Source organism: Erinaceus europaeus, chromosome X (assembly GCF_950295315.1).
Source record: "Erinaceus europaeus chromosome X, mEriEur2.1, whole genome shotgun sequence".
Classification (NCBI taxonomy): Eukaryota; Metazoa; Chordata; class Mammalia; order Eulipotyphla; family Erinaceidae; genus Erinaceus; species Erinaceus europaeus.
Window position 1 is genome coordinate 91454376 of NC_080185.1, and position 17942 is coordinate 91472317.

The following is a 17942-nucleotide window of genomic DNA, read 5'->3' on the forward strand; positions in this document are numbered from 1 at the left end:
GTAAGGAGCCGGGGGCTTGAACCGGGATCCTTATGCCAGTCCTTGTGCTTTGTGCCACCTGCGCTTAACCCACTGCCCTACCACCTGGCCTTCTGGCATTTGCTTTCTTAAAGGGATTTCTCTTATTAAGCATGTCAGTAAAATGTTTTTTTAAATCCCTGGCATGATTCACCAAACAAAGCATAAAGTAAGAGCATGGGGGTTCTGGTATGAACATATACAGAGTAGAGAAATAAATTCCAGAGATCTAATGGTCAGAAGAGTGAATGTGACAAACAGTACTGTATTATTACAAATTACAGAGTTGCTAAGGGGCTCCATCTTAATTGTTCTCATCGCAAAAGATGGCAATTATGTGATGGAGAAGCATTACCTAATTAATGCTATGGTAGTGATTCTGTTGGATTCTGTATATACATTTGTCAAACCAGTACAATGCATACCTTAAACTTACACAGTTGACAGTATATTAAGGATATCTCAACAAAAGATAACATTTTATAAATCCTTTGTGTGAAATGTCACACAGGATAGACACTTGGTGCCAAAGGGATAGATTTTCTTGAAGAAGACATGCTCCCTGGAAGTGAACTGAACCAAGTATGAGTTCTTACTTTAATGCTGGACTCTGTGCTAGCTGTTTAGCAAATGCTAGTCAGCACACACACACACACACAAACACACATGCGCACACGTCTGTCTCATGGCTAATAGTAATGATGATGATAGTCTGGGGTTGTTGACTGCTTTCCACATAACAGATACTTCTGGAAGTGCTTTAAATGCAAAAATACTTTATACCTTTTTAAAGATAGAAATAGGCAGAGAAGGAGAGAGAGAGAGAGAGAATGAGAAATCATGTAACCAAGTGGTAGAGATGAAAAAGCAGTTAAGAAATTTAGTTCACATCTATTATTGTTAAGATAGAAATGTTGGTCTATATCTGTTACTGTTTATTAGTGCTAAAAGGATATTTTATTTACATCTGCTAGTGTGGGGGGGAAAAGACTGTAGTCTAAATAACGATTGCTAAGAAAAAAGCTTTTAAAAACAGAGAAAGAAAGAAAAGAAGGAAGAAAAAGAAAAAAGAAAGGAAGGAAGAAACAGAAAGAACTGGGGTGGGGCTAGAGAGCATAATGGTTATGCAAAGAGACTCTCATGTCTGAGTTTCCGAAGTTCCAGTTTCAATCCCCCAACCACCACCAGAAATCAGAGAAAGAAAAGAAAAAGAAAGGAAAGAAAAGGAAAGAAGAGGGAAAAAAAAGGAAGAAGAGAAAAGAGGAACTATAGTTTGAATGTCTATTAGGGCTGGAATTCTTACTACAGAGAAAAGAGCTGTAGTTTAAAAATAACTATTACTACCAAGAAGAGAACAATAGTGATCTATTAACACATTTATCTTTAAGAAAAGGAACTCTGGTGGTCGGGCGGTAGCGCACGTGGCCCAAAGCGCAAGGACCATTATAAGGATCCTGGTTCGAGCCCCCGGCTCCCCACCTGTAGGGGAGTCGCTTCACAGGCAGTGAAGCAGGTCTGCAGGTGTCTGTCTTTCTCTCCCCCTCTCTGTCTTCCCCTCCTCTCTCCATTTCTCTCTGTCCTATCCAACAACGAACAACATCAACAACAACAATAATAACCACAACAAGGCTACGACAACAAAGGCAACAAAAGGGGAAAAAATGGCCTCCAGGAGCAGTGGATTCATAGTGCAGGCACTGAGCCCCAGCAATAACCCTGGAGGAAAAAAAAAAAAGGAACTCTGGTTTAAGAAGATGACTCTAGTTTAATCTTTTTTTAGTATATCTAAACTGCAGAAGAGGCTCAAGCTTTGCAAGTAGACCTTTTAACATATGACTTACTCAACAGTCCTGACCAGTAAGTGAAAAGGAGGAGACTTTATTAAAAGAATATGGGGGGTCGGATGGTAGCACAACCGGTTATGCACAGGTGGCGCAAAGCGCAAGGACCGGTGTAAGGATCCTGGTTCAAGCCCCCCCCCCCCAGGCTCTCCACCTGCAGGGGAGTCACTTCACAGGCAGTGAAGCAGGTCTGCAGGTGTCTGTGTTTCTCTCCCCCTCTCTATCTTCCCCTCTTCTCTCCATTTCTCTCTGTTCTATCCAACAATGACGACATCAATAACAACAAAAATAATAACTACAATAATAAAACAACAAGGGCAACAAAAGGGAAAATAAATATTTTTTTAAAAAAGAAAATATATTTTTAAAGAGAGAATACTGGGAAGAGGGGATTTTTGGATTTTAGAAATGATTTGAATAACTAACCTGTGCCCCCCCCCCGCCTCCACACATACACACAATGCTTGCCCATGGAGGGGCTGATTTGAGCCAATGGCTTTCTCCTTTTGTGTAATCATCATGCTATCTCCTCAGCCCCCCACTTCTCCTTTTTAAATAAAGTTTTGTTTTTCCTTCCATTACCAACAGTTCTGTGTATTATTTTTTAGTTTTAGAAATATATTATTTTCCAACTCTGTTTCAATTGGAGCTTCATCCGATGTGTTGGGGTCATGCACATGACTAAGCAGTATATACTATCCAAGTGACCATTTAGAAAATATCTTTAAAAATATTCATTTTTTTGTTTTTGTTTATTTATTATTGGATAAAGACGAAGAGAAATTGGGAGGGGAGGAGAGTTAGGGAGAGGGACACCTGCAGCACTGCTTCACCACTTGTGAAGCTTTCCCCCTTCAGGTGGGGACCAGGGGTTTGACCTTGGTCCTTGTGCATTGTAATGTGTGCACTTAACCAGGTATGCCACCACCTGGTCCCCTTTTGTAAACCAGAGCACTGCTCAGCTCTGGCTTATGATTGTGGAGGGAATTAATGAACCTGGACCTTTGAGGTTCCGACACAGAAGTCTTTTGTAGGACCAGTATGCTGTCTTCCTAAGCCTTTTATACTGTCTAATGTTCTTAGGAGACAGGTGATTATGAAGGCACTTGCTACCCCCCTAAAAGTATTTTCCCTGGGAAAATGGAGACATTTCTGTGCCCTCTTCTACATCATTTACAAAAATGAGAACTAAAAATTCATCTCTCTAGAAATCTTCCCTTGCTCTCATTTCCTTATCTGCATTGACCACTACCACAGGGACTCAGATTGTAAAGAGAATCTTTGCTGTTGTAAATGTTAGTCCAGCAGCTCTGTTAATTGTTTTACTTCTTTTTAAAAAAATATTTATTTATTCCCTTTTGTTGCCCTTGTTGTTTTATTGTTGTAGTTATTATTGTTGTTGTTATTGATGTCATCGTTATTGGATAGGACAGAGAGAAATGGAGAGAAAAGGGGAAGACAGAGAGGGGGAGAGAAAGACAGACAGCAGGTGGGGAGCTGGGGGCTCTAACTGGGATCCTTAGGCATGTCCTTGCGCTTTGCGCCACGTGCGCTTAACCCGCCCGACTCATTTCTGTCATTTTTCTGCCTGTGAAGCGACTCCCCTGTAGGTGGGGAGCCGGGGGCTCAAACCGGGATCCTTACAATGGTCCTTGTGCTTCGTGCCACCTGCACTTAACCCGCTGTGCTACCGCCCGACTCCCAATTGTGCTACTTCTAATGCTTGCAGTATCCCCTCCTTGTCTTGGTCTTATCTTTCCCTCTGTCTCTCACTCTCTACCTAAAAGGAAATAATTATCTCTAGAAGCAGTGGAATCATGGAGGCATGGAATTCCAGCGATAACCCTGGTGGCAAAGAAAGGAAAAAAATCAGTTAAATCTCAACTAAAGGCTTAGTAAAAAATAAAAAATAAAAAGTAAGGTCATTTAAAATGGGTCATTTTAAAGTGAAGTGATGGGGATGTTTGAGTTTGAGTTTGGAAAGGCATAAATAGAAAGAAACCTCTAAACTGAGAGGAGGTAAAAATGACAGAAATGAGTCGGGCGGGTTAAGCGCACGTGGCACAAAGCGCAAGGACCGGCGTAAGGATCCGGGTTCGAGCCCCCAGCTCCCCACCTGCAGGGGAGTCAATTCACAGGCAGTGAAGCAGGTCTGCAGGTGTCTGTCATTCTCTCCCCCTCTCTTCCCCTCCTCTCTATTTCTCTCTGTCCTGTCTAACAACGACGACATCAGCAGCAACAACGATAACTACAACAACAATAAAAAAGGGCAACAAAAGGGAAAATAAATATTTAAAATTTTTTTTAATGACAGAAATGTTAGCCCTAGCTCTGGTTCCCATGTCCAGTATCCTCTTATCACTCTTATCAGTGTTCTCATGTCCTCTTATCACTACAGCTATTGGGGCAATAGTAGTGACTTTTCTGGTCGCTTTCTCCACCTGGAAAGCCAGGTAAAGCCCATCGAGAGCCCTTGACTCTGTTAGGAAACTCAATCACAGGTGGTTTCGTCAGCTTCAAGGAAGGAGAGGGGCTGGAAAGTTGACTTTGCAGAAACATTCTTTAATATTTCCTCTAACTCAGTTTTGATCCGTTAGGATCTAGCCTCTGCTAAAAGACACTGAGAAAGATTTCAGAACTTCTTGGTTTCTTTAGGTTTTCTTTATTTACCAAAGCATTGAATCTGGGACCTCGCAACATCAGGCATGAAAGTATTTATTTTGTGCATAACCATCACACACAAAACTTTGAGGAAAATTACAGTGATAATGTCAGCAGCACAGGAGGTGGTGCAGTGGGTCAGATGTTGAACTCTCAAGTGTGAGGCCCTGAGTTTGATTCCCAGTGCCACATTTGGCAAACTGATGCTCTTTGCCCCCCATACACACACACACACACCAATTAATAATAAATAAATGTAAAAAAAAAAGGATTACCAAAAGGAAATTAGGAAATTTGTACTTCGCTAAGTTGATCTAACCACAGACATCAGCAAACCCTTTTACTTTGAGGGTTGATTTTAATCTTCCATATGGACTTATTTATTTTCTGCTCAAAGATGACATCTCTGAAACTTTGGTGGCTTGGGCTGTTTGACTCTAAGCTCAAAATCTCTCAAAGTTATGCTATAAAAAGAATCCCCCCCTTCCCTAGTCCTTACAGATTTCTTTCCAGCAACTCAGTATCTCTCTTCTGGTTGGTTCCTAGGATGGCCCAGAGTCTGCTGGAGGTAACCGGACAAAGCAGGAGAGCGCATGGCTATTCCGACTGTGGTACAGCTTTGACCACAAGTATCCTTTTCTGTTGACCTCCCTTCATTTGTGAAACCTCAATGATGAAATCCTCCTGTCTGTGAATGACTTCCGATGTGTAAGGAAAACTAGCGGCTTGGTACAGTTACAGTCAGTCTCTCTTGGGATATGGTGCTGCTGAGTATACAGTGGATAGTAGCCAACCCACAGCTGGCTAGACTCATGTGGCTCGTCAGAGCTTTGTGTTCAGTCAGTCACTTAAAATTGAACAAGGGAGGGCCGGGCGGTAGCACAGTGGGTTAAGCGCACATGGATCCTGGTTCAAGCCCCCGGCTCCCCACCTGCAAGGGAGTCGCTTCACGAGTGGTGCAGCAGGTCTGCGGATGTCTGTCTTTCTCTCTCCCTCTCTGGCTCCCCTTATGTCTCAATTTCTCTCTGTCCTATCAAGCAACAACAACAGCAATGACAACAATAATAATAATAACAATAAGGGCAATAAAATGGGAAAAATGGCCTCCAGGAGTAGTGGATTTGTGGTGCAGGCACTGAGCCCTAGCAATAACCCTGGAGGGAAAGGAAGGAAGGAAGGAAGGAAGGAAGGAAGGAAGGGAGGGAGGGAGGGAGGGAGGGAGGGAGGGAGAAAATTGGACAAGGAACCACACTGTAGTCAGGAAGGGAAGTGGACAGGGCAGTTAGTCATGTGGGGAGGGTAATTCTTACTGGTTGAAGAAGGACTGGCCCAGGCCTCCTTGATCATACTTGGCATAGGTGAAACACAAGCAGGGAAGACTGGTCCAGTATGTTGACTTGGTGCCAGATGAAAATTAAAAACCCTGGGAGTTGGATGGTAGCGCAGTGGGTTAAGTGCACATGGCACAAAGCACAAGGACCGACATAAGGATCCTGGTTCAAGCCCCCAGCTCCCCACCTGCAGGGGAGTCGCTTCACAAGCAGTGAAGCAGGTCTGCAGGTGTCTATCTTTCTCTCCCCGTCTTCCCCTCCTCTCTCCATTTATCTCTTTCCTATCCAACAACAACATCAATAACAAAAACAATAATAACTACAACAATAAAACAACAAGGGCAACAAAAGGGAAAATAAATAAAGAAAATTAAAAAAAAAAAGAAAAAAGAAGTGGTCCGGGATGTGGCGCAGTGGTTAAGGAACTAGACTCTCAAGCATGAGGTCCTAAGTTCAATCCCCAGCAGCACATGTACTAGAGTGATGTCTGGCTCTTTCTCTCTCTCCTCCTATCTTTTTCATTAATAAAATAAATAAAATCTTTAAAAAAAAAAATTAAAAACCGAAAAGTTGCAACATCACAGTGTCTAGAGTTGTTAGATGGAACAAGTGGAGCAGGTTGTTGATATATGGCCTGGGGACTTCGAACATGTTTAACAGCTTTTTTTAATTTGAAGATAAATATATGAGAGCATGCAACTTGCAGGTGCTCAATGAATCATTACAAAATGAACATGGTAGGGGGCTGGGTGGTAGCACAGCGGGTTAAGCACACATGGTGCAAAGCTCAAGGACCGGCCTAAGAATCCTGGTTTGAGCCCCCAGCTTCCTGTCTGCAGGGGGGTCGCTTCACAAGCGGTAAAAGCAGGTCTGCAGGTATGGCTTTCTCCTCTCCAAGTGTAGTCTCTCTCTGCTGACTTATAGGAATGCTCAATTACTTTATCTGTTTCTGAGATTTCTATAAATAGAATTGCATGCTTGTTTGACTTGATTACATTTGTGTCACAAACAACTGTAGTTCATCTGTTCCCGTTGCTATATAGTTGTGTGGCTATGTCATAATCGTGTGCCATCTCTATTACTGACTGTTTCTAAGTTGAAGCCACTGTGAAAAATACTACTACAAGCATTCTGATACAGGACTTTTGGCTCATTTTCATTTGAAAAATCCACGAGTGAAATTTCTGGATCATCAGACAGATTCAACTTCAGAAGATAGTGGTAGGTAGTTTTGCAAAGTGACGGCTTCACTTCACATTCAGCTTGAATATATGAGAGTTCCAGTTGTTCTATATCCTCACTGAGAGTTGGCATTCCCAGTCTTTTTAGTTGTCACCAGTGTGCATTCCTCTGATGTCTAATAAGATCACACCCCCTCCCATATGTTATCAATGATCAATTGGTATGTCCCGCGTTCCTTGCCCATTTTTCTTTTATTTACTATTATTGTATTCAGTAAAACAGAGAGAAATAGAAAAGGAAAGGGGAGATAGAGAAGGAGAAAGAAAGAGAGACACCTGCAGCACAAGGTCATTGCTCATGAAGCTTCCCCCCCCCTGCATGTAGGGACCAGGAGCTTGAACCTGGGTTCTTGTGTATGGTGACATTTGCCTACGACCAGGAGTGGCATGGCCTCCCCCCCCATTTGTCTATTGATTTGTCTGCCCTATGTCTTACAAACTTGTAAGAGTCCTTTATGTATTCTGCATATGAGTTCATTAAACTTTGTTTTAAAGATTTTATTTATTTATGAGAAAGATAGGAGGAGGAGAGAGAGAACCAGACATCACTATGGCACATGTGCTGCCAGGGATTGAACTCGGGACGTCATGCTTGAGAATCCAAAGCTTTATCACTGCGCCACCTCCCGGACCACTCATTCATCTTTTTATGAGCAAAATTACTTAATCCAATTCACGTATGTTTTCTGTTTTAGGTAGTTAAGCTGTTTGTGTCCAGTTTTAGAAATCTCTGTTTACCCCGTCATCATCTAGAAGTTTTATTGTTTATCATCTGTGCATCTGGTTGGGTTTTGTTGTTGTTGTTGTACTTTGTTTTGTTGCTGAGTGACAGGCATGGGTAGTGGAAAAGTATAGCAATAATTGAAGACACTGCAAATGAGGTTATTGTCATCCTTAAGAGATTATATAACATACATCTGACCAGTGGCTAGGCAATTCCACATCATCTTAATCCAGTGAAGACTAAAGTTTACATGAAGCTGGGCTTTATCTACTGTGCAGATTAACTGTTAGCCCTTTTTCCTAGGGTTCCAACCTAAAGACCAGACTTTTAAAAATATTTATTTATTTCCTTTTTGTTGCCCTTGTTGTTTTTATTGTTGTTATAGTTACTGTTGTTGTTATTGATGTCATAGTTGTTGGATAGGACAGAGAGAAATGAAGAGAGGAGGGGAAGGCAGGGGTGGGGAAAGAAAGATAGACACCTGCAGACCTGCTTCACCACCTGTGAAGTGACTCCCTTTGCAGGTGGGGAGCCAGGGCCTCCAACTGTGATCCTTGCTCCAGTCCTTGCGCTTTGTGCTACCAGCGCTTAACCCGCTGCGCTACTGCTTGACTCCCAAGACGAGACATTTTTGTGTATTCCTCAGAGGGTCTGGATTTCCAAGTTTTTAGCCTCACTGGTTTCCTAGCCTGGTAGACATTCTGCTCAGCTTTTCTCGGGTGATTCTAGGGTAAGTGCAGTTCCCCAAGTACAAGGCTGAACTCTAGAGTTTGTTGCTCCCAGAGTCTGGCCCACTGCATTGACTTGGTAGATGTGTGATGCTTTTATTCTGGAGAAGACTTTGTTGTGTTTTGTTTTGCCCAGCCTTTCTGTTGGTTTTCAATGAAAGCACTAGTCCAGATTACTTTGTTTGCGATCAACTGAACCAGAACCCCCAGGGATCTTTTTAAAAAGCTAGTGAACTTTATCTATAATGGCTATGCAAACAGTCATACTTGAGACTCACAAGTCCTAGGTTCAATCCCCTGTACCACCATAAGCCAGAGCCAAGCAGTGCTCTGGTTAAAAAAAAAAAAAAAATATATATATATATATATATATATATATTATGCATTAGTGATTTGATGTTGATTTACAAATGTGATTCTTTTTAAAAATTTTATTATCTTTATTGAATAGAGATAGTCAAAAATTGAGAGGAAGGGGTAAATAGACAGACACCGCAGCACTACTTCACCACTTGTGAAGCTTTCCCCTTGCAGTTGGGGACCAGGGGCTTGAACCTGGGTCCTTATGCGTTGTAACATGTGTGCTCAACCAGGTACACCACCACCTGGCCCCACAAATATGATTCTTAATGCATGTTACTCATTGGACTTGGAAAGGATGTAGAGAAAATTGGAAAGTGTTCACAGGACAAGGAAATGCTAACAAGAAAATTATTTTATTTTATTTTATTTTTTGCTACAAGGGTTACTAAGCTGTAACTTGGTGCCATCATAACTCCACTATTCCTGGTAGCCATTTTTGTCTTTTTTACGGAGAAGTGAGATACAGGGTGTGCTAAAGGGGAGCAAAGGGGGGAGGGAGAAACTGATTCTTATTGGCATTCAGTACCCCACTTCAATAATGAATACATGACCCAGACAGAAAAAAATAATAAGGAAATACTACAACTATACTTTAGAACAAACGAACCTAAAAGACAGAACATTCTCTACAATAGCAGAGGCACACACATTCTTTTCAGTCACATAGAATATTTTCTAGGATACACCAGATGTTATCTTATAAAAAAAGTCCTAGAAAATTTAAGAGGAATAAAATCATGTATCTTTCTGACTACAATAAGATGACACAAACCACTTGAACAGTTTTGGTAGAGAAGGTTATAGCAATATCTTCCTACACTAAGAAGGGGAGGGAAAAAGAAAGAAATGAACAGATTGATTTTACACTTCAAGGAAACTAGAAAGAAGAATAAACTAGACCCAAAATTAGTACAAGGAAAGAACTACAAAGGTCAGAACAGTAACAAATGAAATAGATCACTAGAAAAATAATAGAAAAGATGAGTGGAGCCTACACTTGGTTTTTGAGAGCTGGAGAGATAACACAATGGTATACCAGAGGTCCCAGGTTCAGTTCCCAGCACTACCATATACCAGAACTGAGTTGGGAGTCAGGTGGTAACACAGCGGGTTATGTGCTTGTTGTTGATGACATCAATAACAACAACAATAATAACTACAACAATAAAAACAACAAGGACAACAAAAAGGGAAAATAAATACAAAAATTATATAAAAAAAGAAATGACTATATGGGCTTTCTCTGAGTCTATGCTATGGTTTCTCTCACACAAATAGATAAATCTTTTTAAAGAGTTGGGTTTGAAAAGATAAAATTGACAAGCTTTATTGCTAGATTGAGAGAAACATAGGATCCAATCAGAAATGAAAGAGGAGGCATTACAACTGATAGCACAGGGTCTCAAGAGACTATATGCTAAAGAAAGATACACATGTCCAGCAGATTATACATATATATAATATATATATATATATATATATGAAATATTACTAAGGATAACCGATCATTAGGAGGGTACATATAAAATCACAATGAAATATCAACTTATATTTGTTAGGATGACTTTTTTAAAATTTATTTTCCTCTTTTGTTGCCCTTGTTTATTATTATTATTATTGTTGTTGTGGTTATTATTGATGCTGTTGTTGCCAGATAGGACAGAGAGAAATGGAGAAAGGAGGGGAAGACAGAGATGGGGAGAGAAAGATAGACACCTGCAGACCTACTTCACTGCCTGTGAAGCAACCCCCCTGCAGGTGGGGAGCCAGGGGTTCGAACCGGGATACTTATACTGGTCTTTGAGTTTTGCGCCATGTGCACTTAACTTGCTGTGCCACAGCCTGACCCCCTAGTATGACTTTTTATCAGCAAGTCAAAGGATAATGATTGTTAGTGAGGATACGTGGGGGGAAATAGCCCTTATATGCTTTTTTAAAATGTATTATTGGATAGAAACAGAGAAATTGAGAGGGAAGGGGGAGATGGAGAGGGAGAGAGACAGAGGGACACCTGCAGTACTGCTTCACCACTTGTGAAGCTTTCCCCCTGCAGGTGGGGACCAGGGCCTTGAACCTGAGTCCTTGTGCACTGTAATGTGTGCATTTAGCCAGGTGCGCCACCACCTGGTCCCTACACTGTTTGTATAAATGTAAATTGGCATAGCTATTACGGAAAACACTATTGAGGCTCCTCAAAGATTAAAAGTAGATCTACCATATGAAGCAGTAATCTCATTTCTGGGTATACGTCCAAAGGAAATGATTTGATTCTTAAGAGGGTTGTCTGCATTCCTCCCATGGCCATAGCAACATTATTCACAGTGGCCAAGCTATGGAAAGAATTCAAATGTCAAATGAACAAAAATGGTTATGTATATAACAGGGTATTATTCAGCCTTTTAAAAAGAAGGCGGAACTACCATTTGTGACAACATGAATGAACCTAGAGGTAGAGGACATTATACTGAGTGAGATATGGTATACATAACGAGACAAATATTGGGGCCAGGTGATGGCGCACCTGGTTAATCACTCACATTACAATGAACAAGGACTCAGGTTCAAGTCCCTGGTTCCCACCTGCAAGGGGGAAAGCTTCATGAGTGGTAAAGCAGGGTTGTAGGTGCATCTGCCTGTGTCTCTCCCTCTCTATCTTCCCCTCCTCTCAGTTTCTGTCTGTCTTTCTCCTTCTCTAGCTCTACCTCCCCTCTCAACTTCTCCCTGTCTCTACCCAATAATAAACACTAAAAAAGATAAATATTGGGAGTCAGGCAGTATTGCAGCAGGTTAAGCGCACGTGGCACAAAGCGCAAGGACCAATGTAAGGATCCAGATTCGAGCCCCTGGCTCCCCACCTGCAGAGGAGTCGCTTCACAGGCAGTGAAGCAGGTCTGCAGGTGTCTTTCTCTCCCCCTCTCTGTCTTCCCCTCCTCTCTCCATTTCTCTCTGTCCTATCCAACAACGAAGACAGACAACAATAATAACTACAACAATAAAACAACAAGGACAACAAAAAAGGGAATAAATAATTTTTTTTAAATATTTTTTATTTTATTTATTTAATCCCTTTTCTTGCCCTTGTTGTTTTTTTATTATTGTAGTTGTCGTCGTTTTTGGATAGGACAGAGAGAAATGGAGAGAGGAGGGGAAGACAGAGAGGGGGAGAGAAAGATAGACACCTGCAGACCTGCTTCACCACCTGTGAAGCGACTCCGCTGCAGGTGGGGAGCCGGGGTTCGAACCGGGATCCTTATGCCGGTCCTTGTGCTTCGCGCCACCTGCGCTTAACCCGCTGCGCTACAGCCCGACTCCCCGGAATAAATAATTTTTTAAAGACAAATATTGTAATCTCAATTATATGTAGAATCTAGAGATCTCAAACTTGTAGTAACAAAGAGTAGAATGTTGGTTCTCCAGTAACTGACAGGGAGTGGGACTGGGGTGGAGGAATAAGGTAATGTTGATCAGAGCTCAACATTTTTTTTTTGCCTCCAGGGTTATTGCTGGGGCTCAGTGCCTGCACCATGAATCCACTGCTCCTGGAGACCATTTCCCCCCTTTTGTTGCCCTTGTTGTTGTAGCCTTGTTGTGGTTATTATTGTTGTTGTTGATGTCGTTCGTTGTTGGACAGGACAGAGAGAAATGGAGAGAGGAGGAGAAGACAGAGAGGGGGAAAGAAAGATAGACACCTGCAGACCTGCTTCACTGCCCGCGAAGCGACTCCCCTGCAGGTGGGGAGCCAGGGGCTCAAACCAGGATCCTTATGCTGGTCCTTGCGCTTTGCGCCATGTGTGCCTAACCCACTGTGCCACCGCCTGACCCCCTGAGCTCAACATTTTTAAGGGATAAGATAAGTTAGTTCTGGGAACTTAATGTACAACATGGTAATTATAGTTAATCATACAGGGTTTTATATGGGGACTTTGTTAATAGAGTGGATTTTAAGTGTTCTCACCACAGACACAAAAAGTGACTATATGCAGTTATTGATATGTTAATTAGCTTTATTGTGGTAATATTTGCATATTTATCATTGGTTTGCATATGTGTTATATATATGTATATATTACTATATATGAACAGGTTGGGTACACACACACACACACTGAGAGAGGCTAGGACAAATCTGGATGTTAGGATTTAGTTAAGAAACATTAGCATTCTAGGATGAAAGTCTAAGAATCTGAACGTAGAATTCTACATCCAAGGTATTAACTGAAAATGAGAGGAGAAACAAAATAGTAGGGTGACTTTCAGATGTTCAGTAATTCAGAAAGTTTAGCACCAAACTGATTGTATTAGAAGAGAGAACAGCAGCAAAATGATATCAAATAAAATCTAACAAAGGAGACTGGAGACTGCATTTGAAGTAGTGATTTATTATAACCCCAAAGAAGTAAATGCAATAAAAAAATATGCTTTATCTAGCAAGAAACCTAAGTGTTCTGACTGACAAGAGTTTAAATGGCATCATATTGTATCCATTTCTTTTAATACTGCCTTTAAGCTTTTAATCTGCTTGGTTAACATGAATAATAGCATTACTACAACTGCTATATCCTATTTTTGAGTGCTTAGACTCAAGCTTTAGGCAATGAATACATTTACTTATTACTTACAATAAAAAACATTATCTATTATATAATGTGAATTTTAATACATTAGAAAGAAGAGGCAGTAATATAAATGAATTAAACTTAGCATCCTTCATAGAAAGAAGTTGAAAGCTTCTGACTAAAGTTTATAAGCCAGAAAATAGGAGAAGGAAAATGCTGATAGTTATTATCAGAACAACTGGGTAGGAAAGAGAACTATTTCTTTTTTTTTTTTTTTGCTCTTCTAAAAATTTAAATATTTATAAATCTATGTGCTTATATAGTCTCTTTTGTTTTAAAAAGTGATTTAAAGAAAGGGAAACTCAAAGCAGGATTTGACTGAATTTGGAGTAGGGTACCAAGGTAACAACCCTGGGTTGAGGATGAGGGTGGATGTTTGGCTTCATGGGGCAGGAGGGAGGAGGAAGATGGGATGGGACACAGTCTTTTGGTGGTGGGAATGGTGTTTATGTACACTCCTATTAATTTGTAGTCATATAAATCACTATTAATATGAGAGGGGAAAATTGATTGAATGTCTCAAACTTTTTAATGCACAGACCATAAAAATCTAAAAAAAAAAGTGATTTATTGATTGATTAACAATGATTCCTCCGTTCCTTTGACTTTTCATGCTCTTTTGTGGTTCCACACAAATCTTTGGTTGTTTGCTCTACTTCCTTGAAACATGTATTTGGGATTTTGATAGGGATTGCATAGAACCTATAATATATAAATTATTTTAGGTAGTATAGCCATCTTAATAATATTCATTCTTCCCATCTATGAACAGGGACTATCCTTCCATTTCTTTGTCTCTCCCCATTTTGTTTAGCAGTATCCTGATTTTCATTGTAGAGGTCTTCTACCTCTTTTGTTACATTTACTCCAAAGTATTTTATCTCTTTTCAGTTCAACTGTGAATGGGATTGCTTCTTTTCACTTCCCTTTCCTCTGACACATCCTGTGTGTACAGGAACGTCACTGATTTGTGCATTCTGGTTGTATATCCTACCACTCAGCTGAATTTATTGATCATTTTTCAGTAAGTTTTTGGATGGAATCTTCAGGGTTTTCCATATATAGTATCATGTCACCTGTAAGTAGTGATGATTTGACTTTTTCCTCTCCAATTTGGATTCCTTTAATGTCCCTTTCTTGCCTGATTGCTCTGATGAGAATTTCCAGGACTGTGTTGAACAGAAGTGTGAGAGTGGACATCATTGTCTAGTGCCAGATTTTAGAGGGAAAGCTTATAGTTTTCCCCCTGTTAAGTGTGGGGTTATTATATATGACCTTTATTATGTTGAGGAATGGTGAGGGGGGGGAGGGAAGGGAAGGGAAGGGAAGGGAAGGGGAGGGGAGGGGAGGGGAGAGGAGAGGAGAGGAGAGGAGAGGAGAGGAGGGAAGAGAAGAGAAGAGAAGAGAAGAGAAGAGAAGAGAAGAGAAGAGAAGAGAAGAGAAGAGAAGAGAAGAGAAGAGAAGAGAAGAGAAGAGAGAAAGGGGTGGGGAGAGAGAGAACATACCAGAGCAACACTCTGGCACTTGTGATGCTGGGAATTAAACTCAGGACAGTACTTTGTGCTTTGAAGTCCAGTGTTCTAGCCACTGTGCCACCTCCCAGTTCAATTTTTTCTCTTCTGAAGAAGCTTATAGGGTCTTAAATATTTGGGGAAGAGGAAGTTTTCTTTAAACAGCTAGGAGTAGGGAAGTCTGAAAGGTTGCTTCTGGGTTCCCCTGTGATATTTGTTTGTTTTAGTTATGCTGCAAATCCAGCTTCTGGAAGGACAGAAGGCAACTGAGAGGCTTGTAGGAGCTGTTTCAGGAGTGGAAGTAGAAGGCAGTGGCCACAGCAAACTTGTTTTGCTTGTCAAGAGCTCCAGCAGAGTCTGCATGATACTTTTGTTGAGTAATTCCCACCTATAAGCACTTCAGTTTCTCTCTGTGCTTCTTTAAGTGAAAGCAGGAAGTGGTGGTACTCCTACACAAATAGATAAATGGGTGTTTTTTTTAAGAGTTGGGTTTTAAGGTCCACCTTCTGCACCCCATAATGTCCCTTGGTCCATATTCCCAGAGGGATAAAGAATAGGAAAGCTATCACAGGAGGGGATGGGATACGGAGATTTGGTGGTGGGAATTGTGTGGAGTTGTACCCCTCTTATCCTATAGTTTCTGTCAGTGTTGCCTTTTTATAAATGAATCTTTTTTAAAAGTTGGGTTTTGAAACGATAAATAAAAATGACAAGCTTTATTGTCATCTTGAGAGAAATGCAGGCTCCAATCAGAAATGAAAGAGGAGGCATTACATCTGATAACAGAAATACAAAGGGTCCTAAGAGACTACTATGGGCAATTATATGCCGAAGAAGACATACACATGGCCAGCTGATTATATATGGAATTTTGCTAAAAATCACTGGTCATTAGGAAGGTGGACATCAAAATCATAATGAAATACCACCTCCCATTTGTTAGGGTAACTTTTATCAGACAGCCAAAGGATAGTGATTGTTAGTGGGGATATGGGGGGGAGTAGTCCTTATACACTGTAAAAATGTAAATTGGTGCAGCCATTATGGAAAAGACTATTAAGGTTCCTCAAAAATTAAAAGTAGGTCTACCATATGAAGCAGTAATCTGATTTCTGTGACACCTTCTCACTTTTTCAAAGTCCTTTAGTCATCCTTGAATTTGAGGGAGCCTTGTAAGCCTCCACATTGTCCAAATTACTTAGCTGTGGGACTCATATTGTAGTCTCTATGTTATTATAACATGACACATGTTTCATGGCGCTTCCAACATAGGGCCGTATGGTTGACAACATACATGTTCACAGACTGACAGACCCTCAGCTCTCTACATAACAAGTTGACCTTCCTGTTAGGGAGTTGGTCTCCACCAAGGGAAAGTTTACTTCTCATGGGACATTGGCAGAGACTGGTGACATTTTTGTTGCCACATGTGTGGGAGGTGTTAGAGTGTTACTGGCATCTAATGAGCAGAGGCCAGGGTTACCGCTGGATATCCTATAATGCATGGCACAGTGCTCTGCCCTCCAGAACACACACACAGAGAGAGAGAGGGAGAGAGAGAGGGAGAGATGGAGAGAAGGATACTAAGATGAAATAAATCTTTATAACTGAAAATACAGCATCCCTAACTTGAGCGTTGACTGAGGCTGTTGGGACATAGTTTTTTTGGGGTTGTGTGTGGGTGTATGTGTTTAATTGGGAGGATTAATGGCTTACTGTTGGTATGCTTCTAAATTCTGCTTATAAGACCTTCTGTTTTGATCATCACATTAGGTTCGCTTGTATTACTTACGATGTGGTCTATTTACATAATCACTGTTTTACCTGGGTCGCGCCCTGCCTGCAGGGTATTGGTTTAATCCCCACTGGTTAGATGGAAGCTTTCTATGTTCTTTTTGCGCTCTTTTTTTTGCTCCACCCCCTCTCCTAGTCATTTTCCTTTCCCTTGCCACTTCCGGTGAAGAGATGCATAAAAGGTGATGTATCTGATTAATAAACGAGATACTGCTTCCCAGCTCGGCCATGAGTCCCTGGTCATCTCTCTACCGCCCGTAAAGCTAGCCCAGCCTGGCAGATGTTGCCTGAACAGGGACTGGCATATGGCACCCCTTTTCCGGTCTAGCTCAGGAGCCTCAGGCATTAGAGTCTTTTGCATCACCATTATGCTGTCTCCCCAGCCCTCAGTCCAAATTCTGTTTTGTGTTTCTAATTTCTGTTCTTATTTTTCAACTTCTGTCTATGAGTGAGATCACCCCATATTCATCCTTCTCTTTCTGGCTTATCTCACGTCACATGATTCCTTCAAGCCCCATCCAAGATGAAGTAAAGAAGGCAACTTCATCATGCTTACTAGCTGAGTAGTATTCCATTGTGTATATATACCACAACTTTCTTAGCCACTCATATGTTGTTGGATACCTGGGTTGCTTCCAAGTTTGGACATAGTTTAATCTGTGACTCAGGATGTTGAAGATCACAAAAGTGGAATAGCAGATGATTTTTCTTGTTGGGACTTCTCAATGCATTGTATGTGTGTGTGTTTGGGGTGGGGGAGGGTTTGTTTTGTAGACATTGTTCCTTAATTCTCTTTTTAAAGTTACTTGAAGCCCATCCTGACACACAGTGGTCCCCCATTAACCACCACATTGCCAGCCTGGTGTGGATTACTGGCTCGATGTCTGACCAGCCCTCAGGTGTATGATGTAAGTACTACCTGGCAGGGTCTTGTTTCTGTTCACCATGCCCATGTAGTTCCTCCACATGCCCAGGAAGAGGAAGCCTGCTGTACTCAAGTCTCCCAGATCTGAGATTCAGTTTTTCTAATAAAATGGTTCAAAATGGTCAACTTAGATACGTCTGTATACCTGACACGGTAACACAGGAAGTCTTTGAGCAGGGTTCTGGGCCT

The 17942-nt window shown here is 41.2% G+C and overlaps 1 protein-coding gene across 3 annotated transcripts in view; it reads left to right on the forward strand.

Moving 5' to 3' along the window:
* SLC9A7 (solute carrier family 9 member A7) overlaps window positions 1-17942 on the forward strand; it is a 165957-nt gene that overhangs the window by 135621 nt on the left and 12394 nt on the right. For all 3 annotated transcript variants that reach the window (XM_060182488.1, XM_060182489.1, XM_060182490.1), the window contains 2 exons: window positions 5067-5149; window positions 17631-17736. In XM_060182488.1, the coding sequence (XP_060038471.1) occupies window positions 5067-5149; window positions 17631-17736 (189 nt within the window). The remainder of the gene's footprint in view (window positions 1-5066; window positions 5150-17630; window positions 17737-17942) is intronic.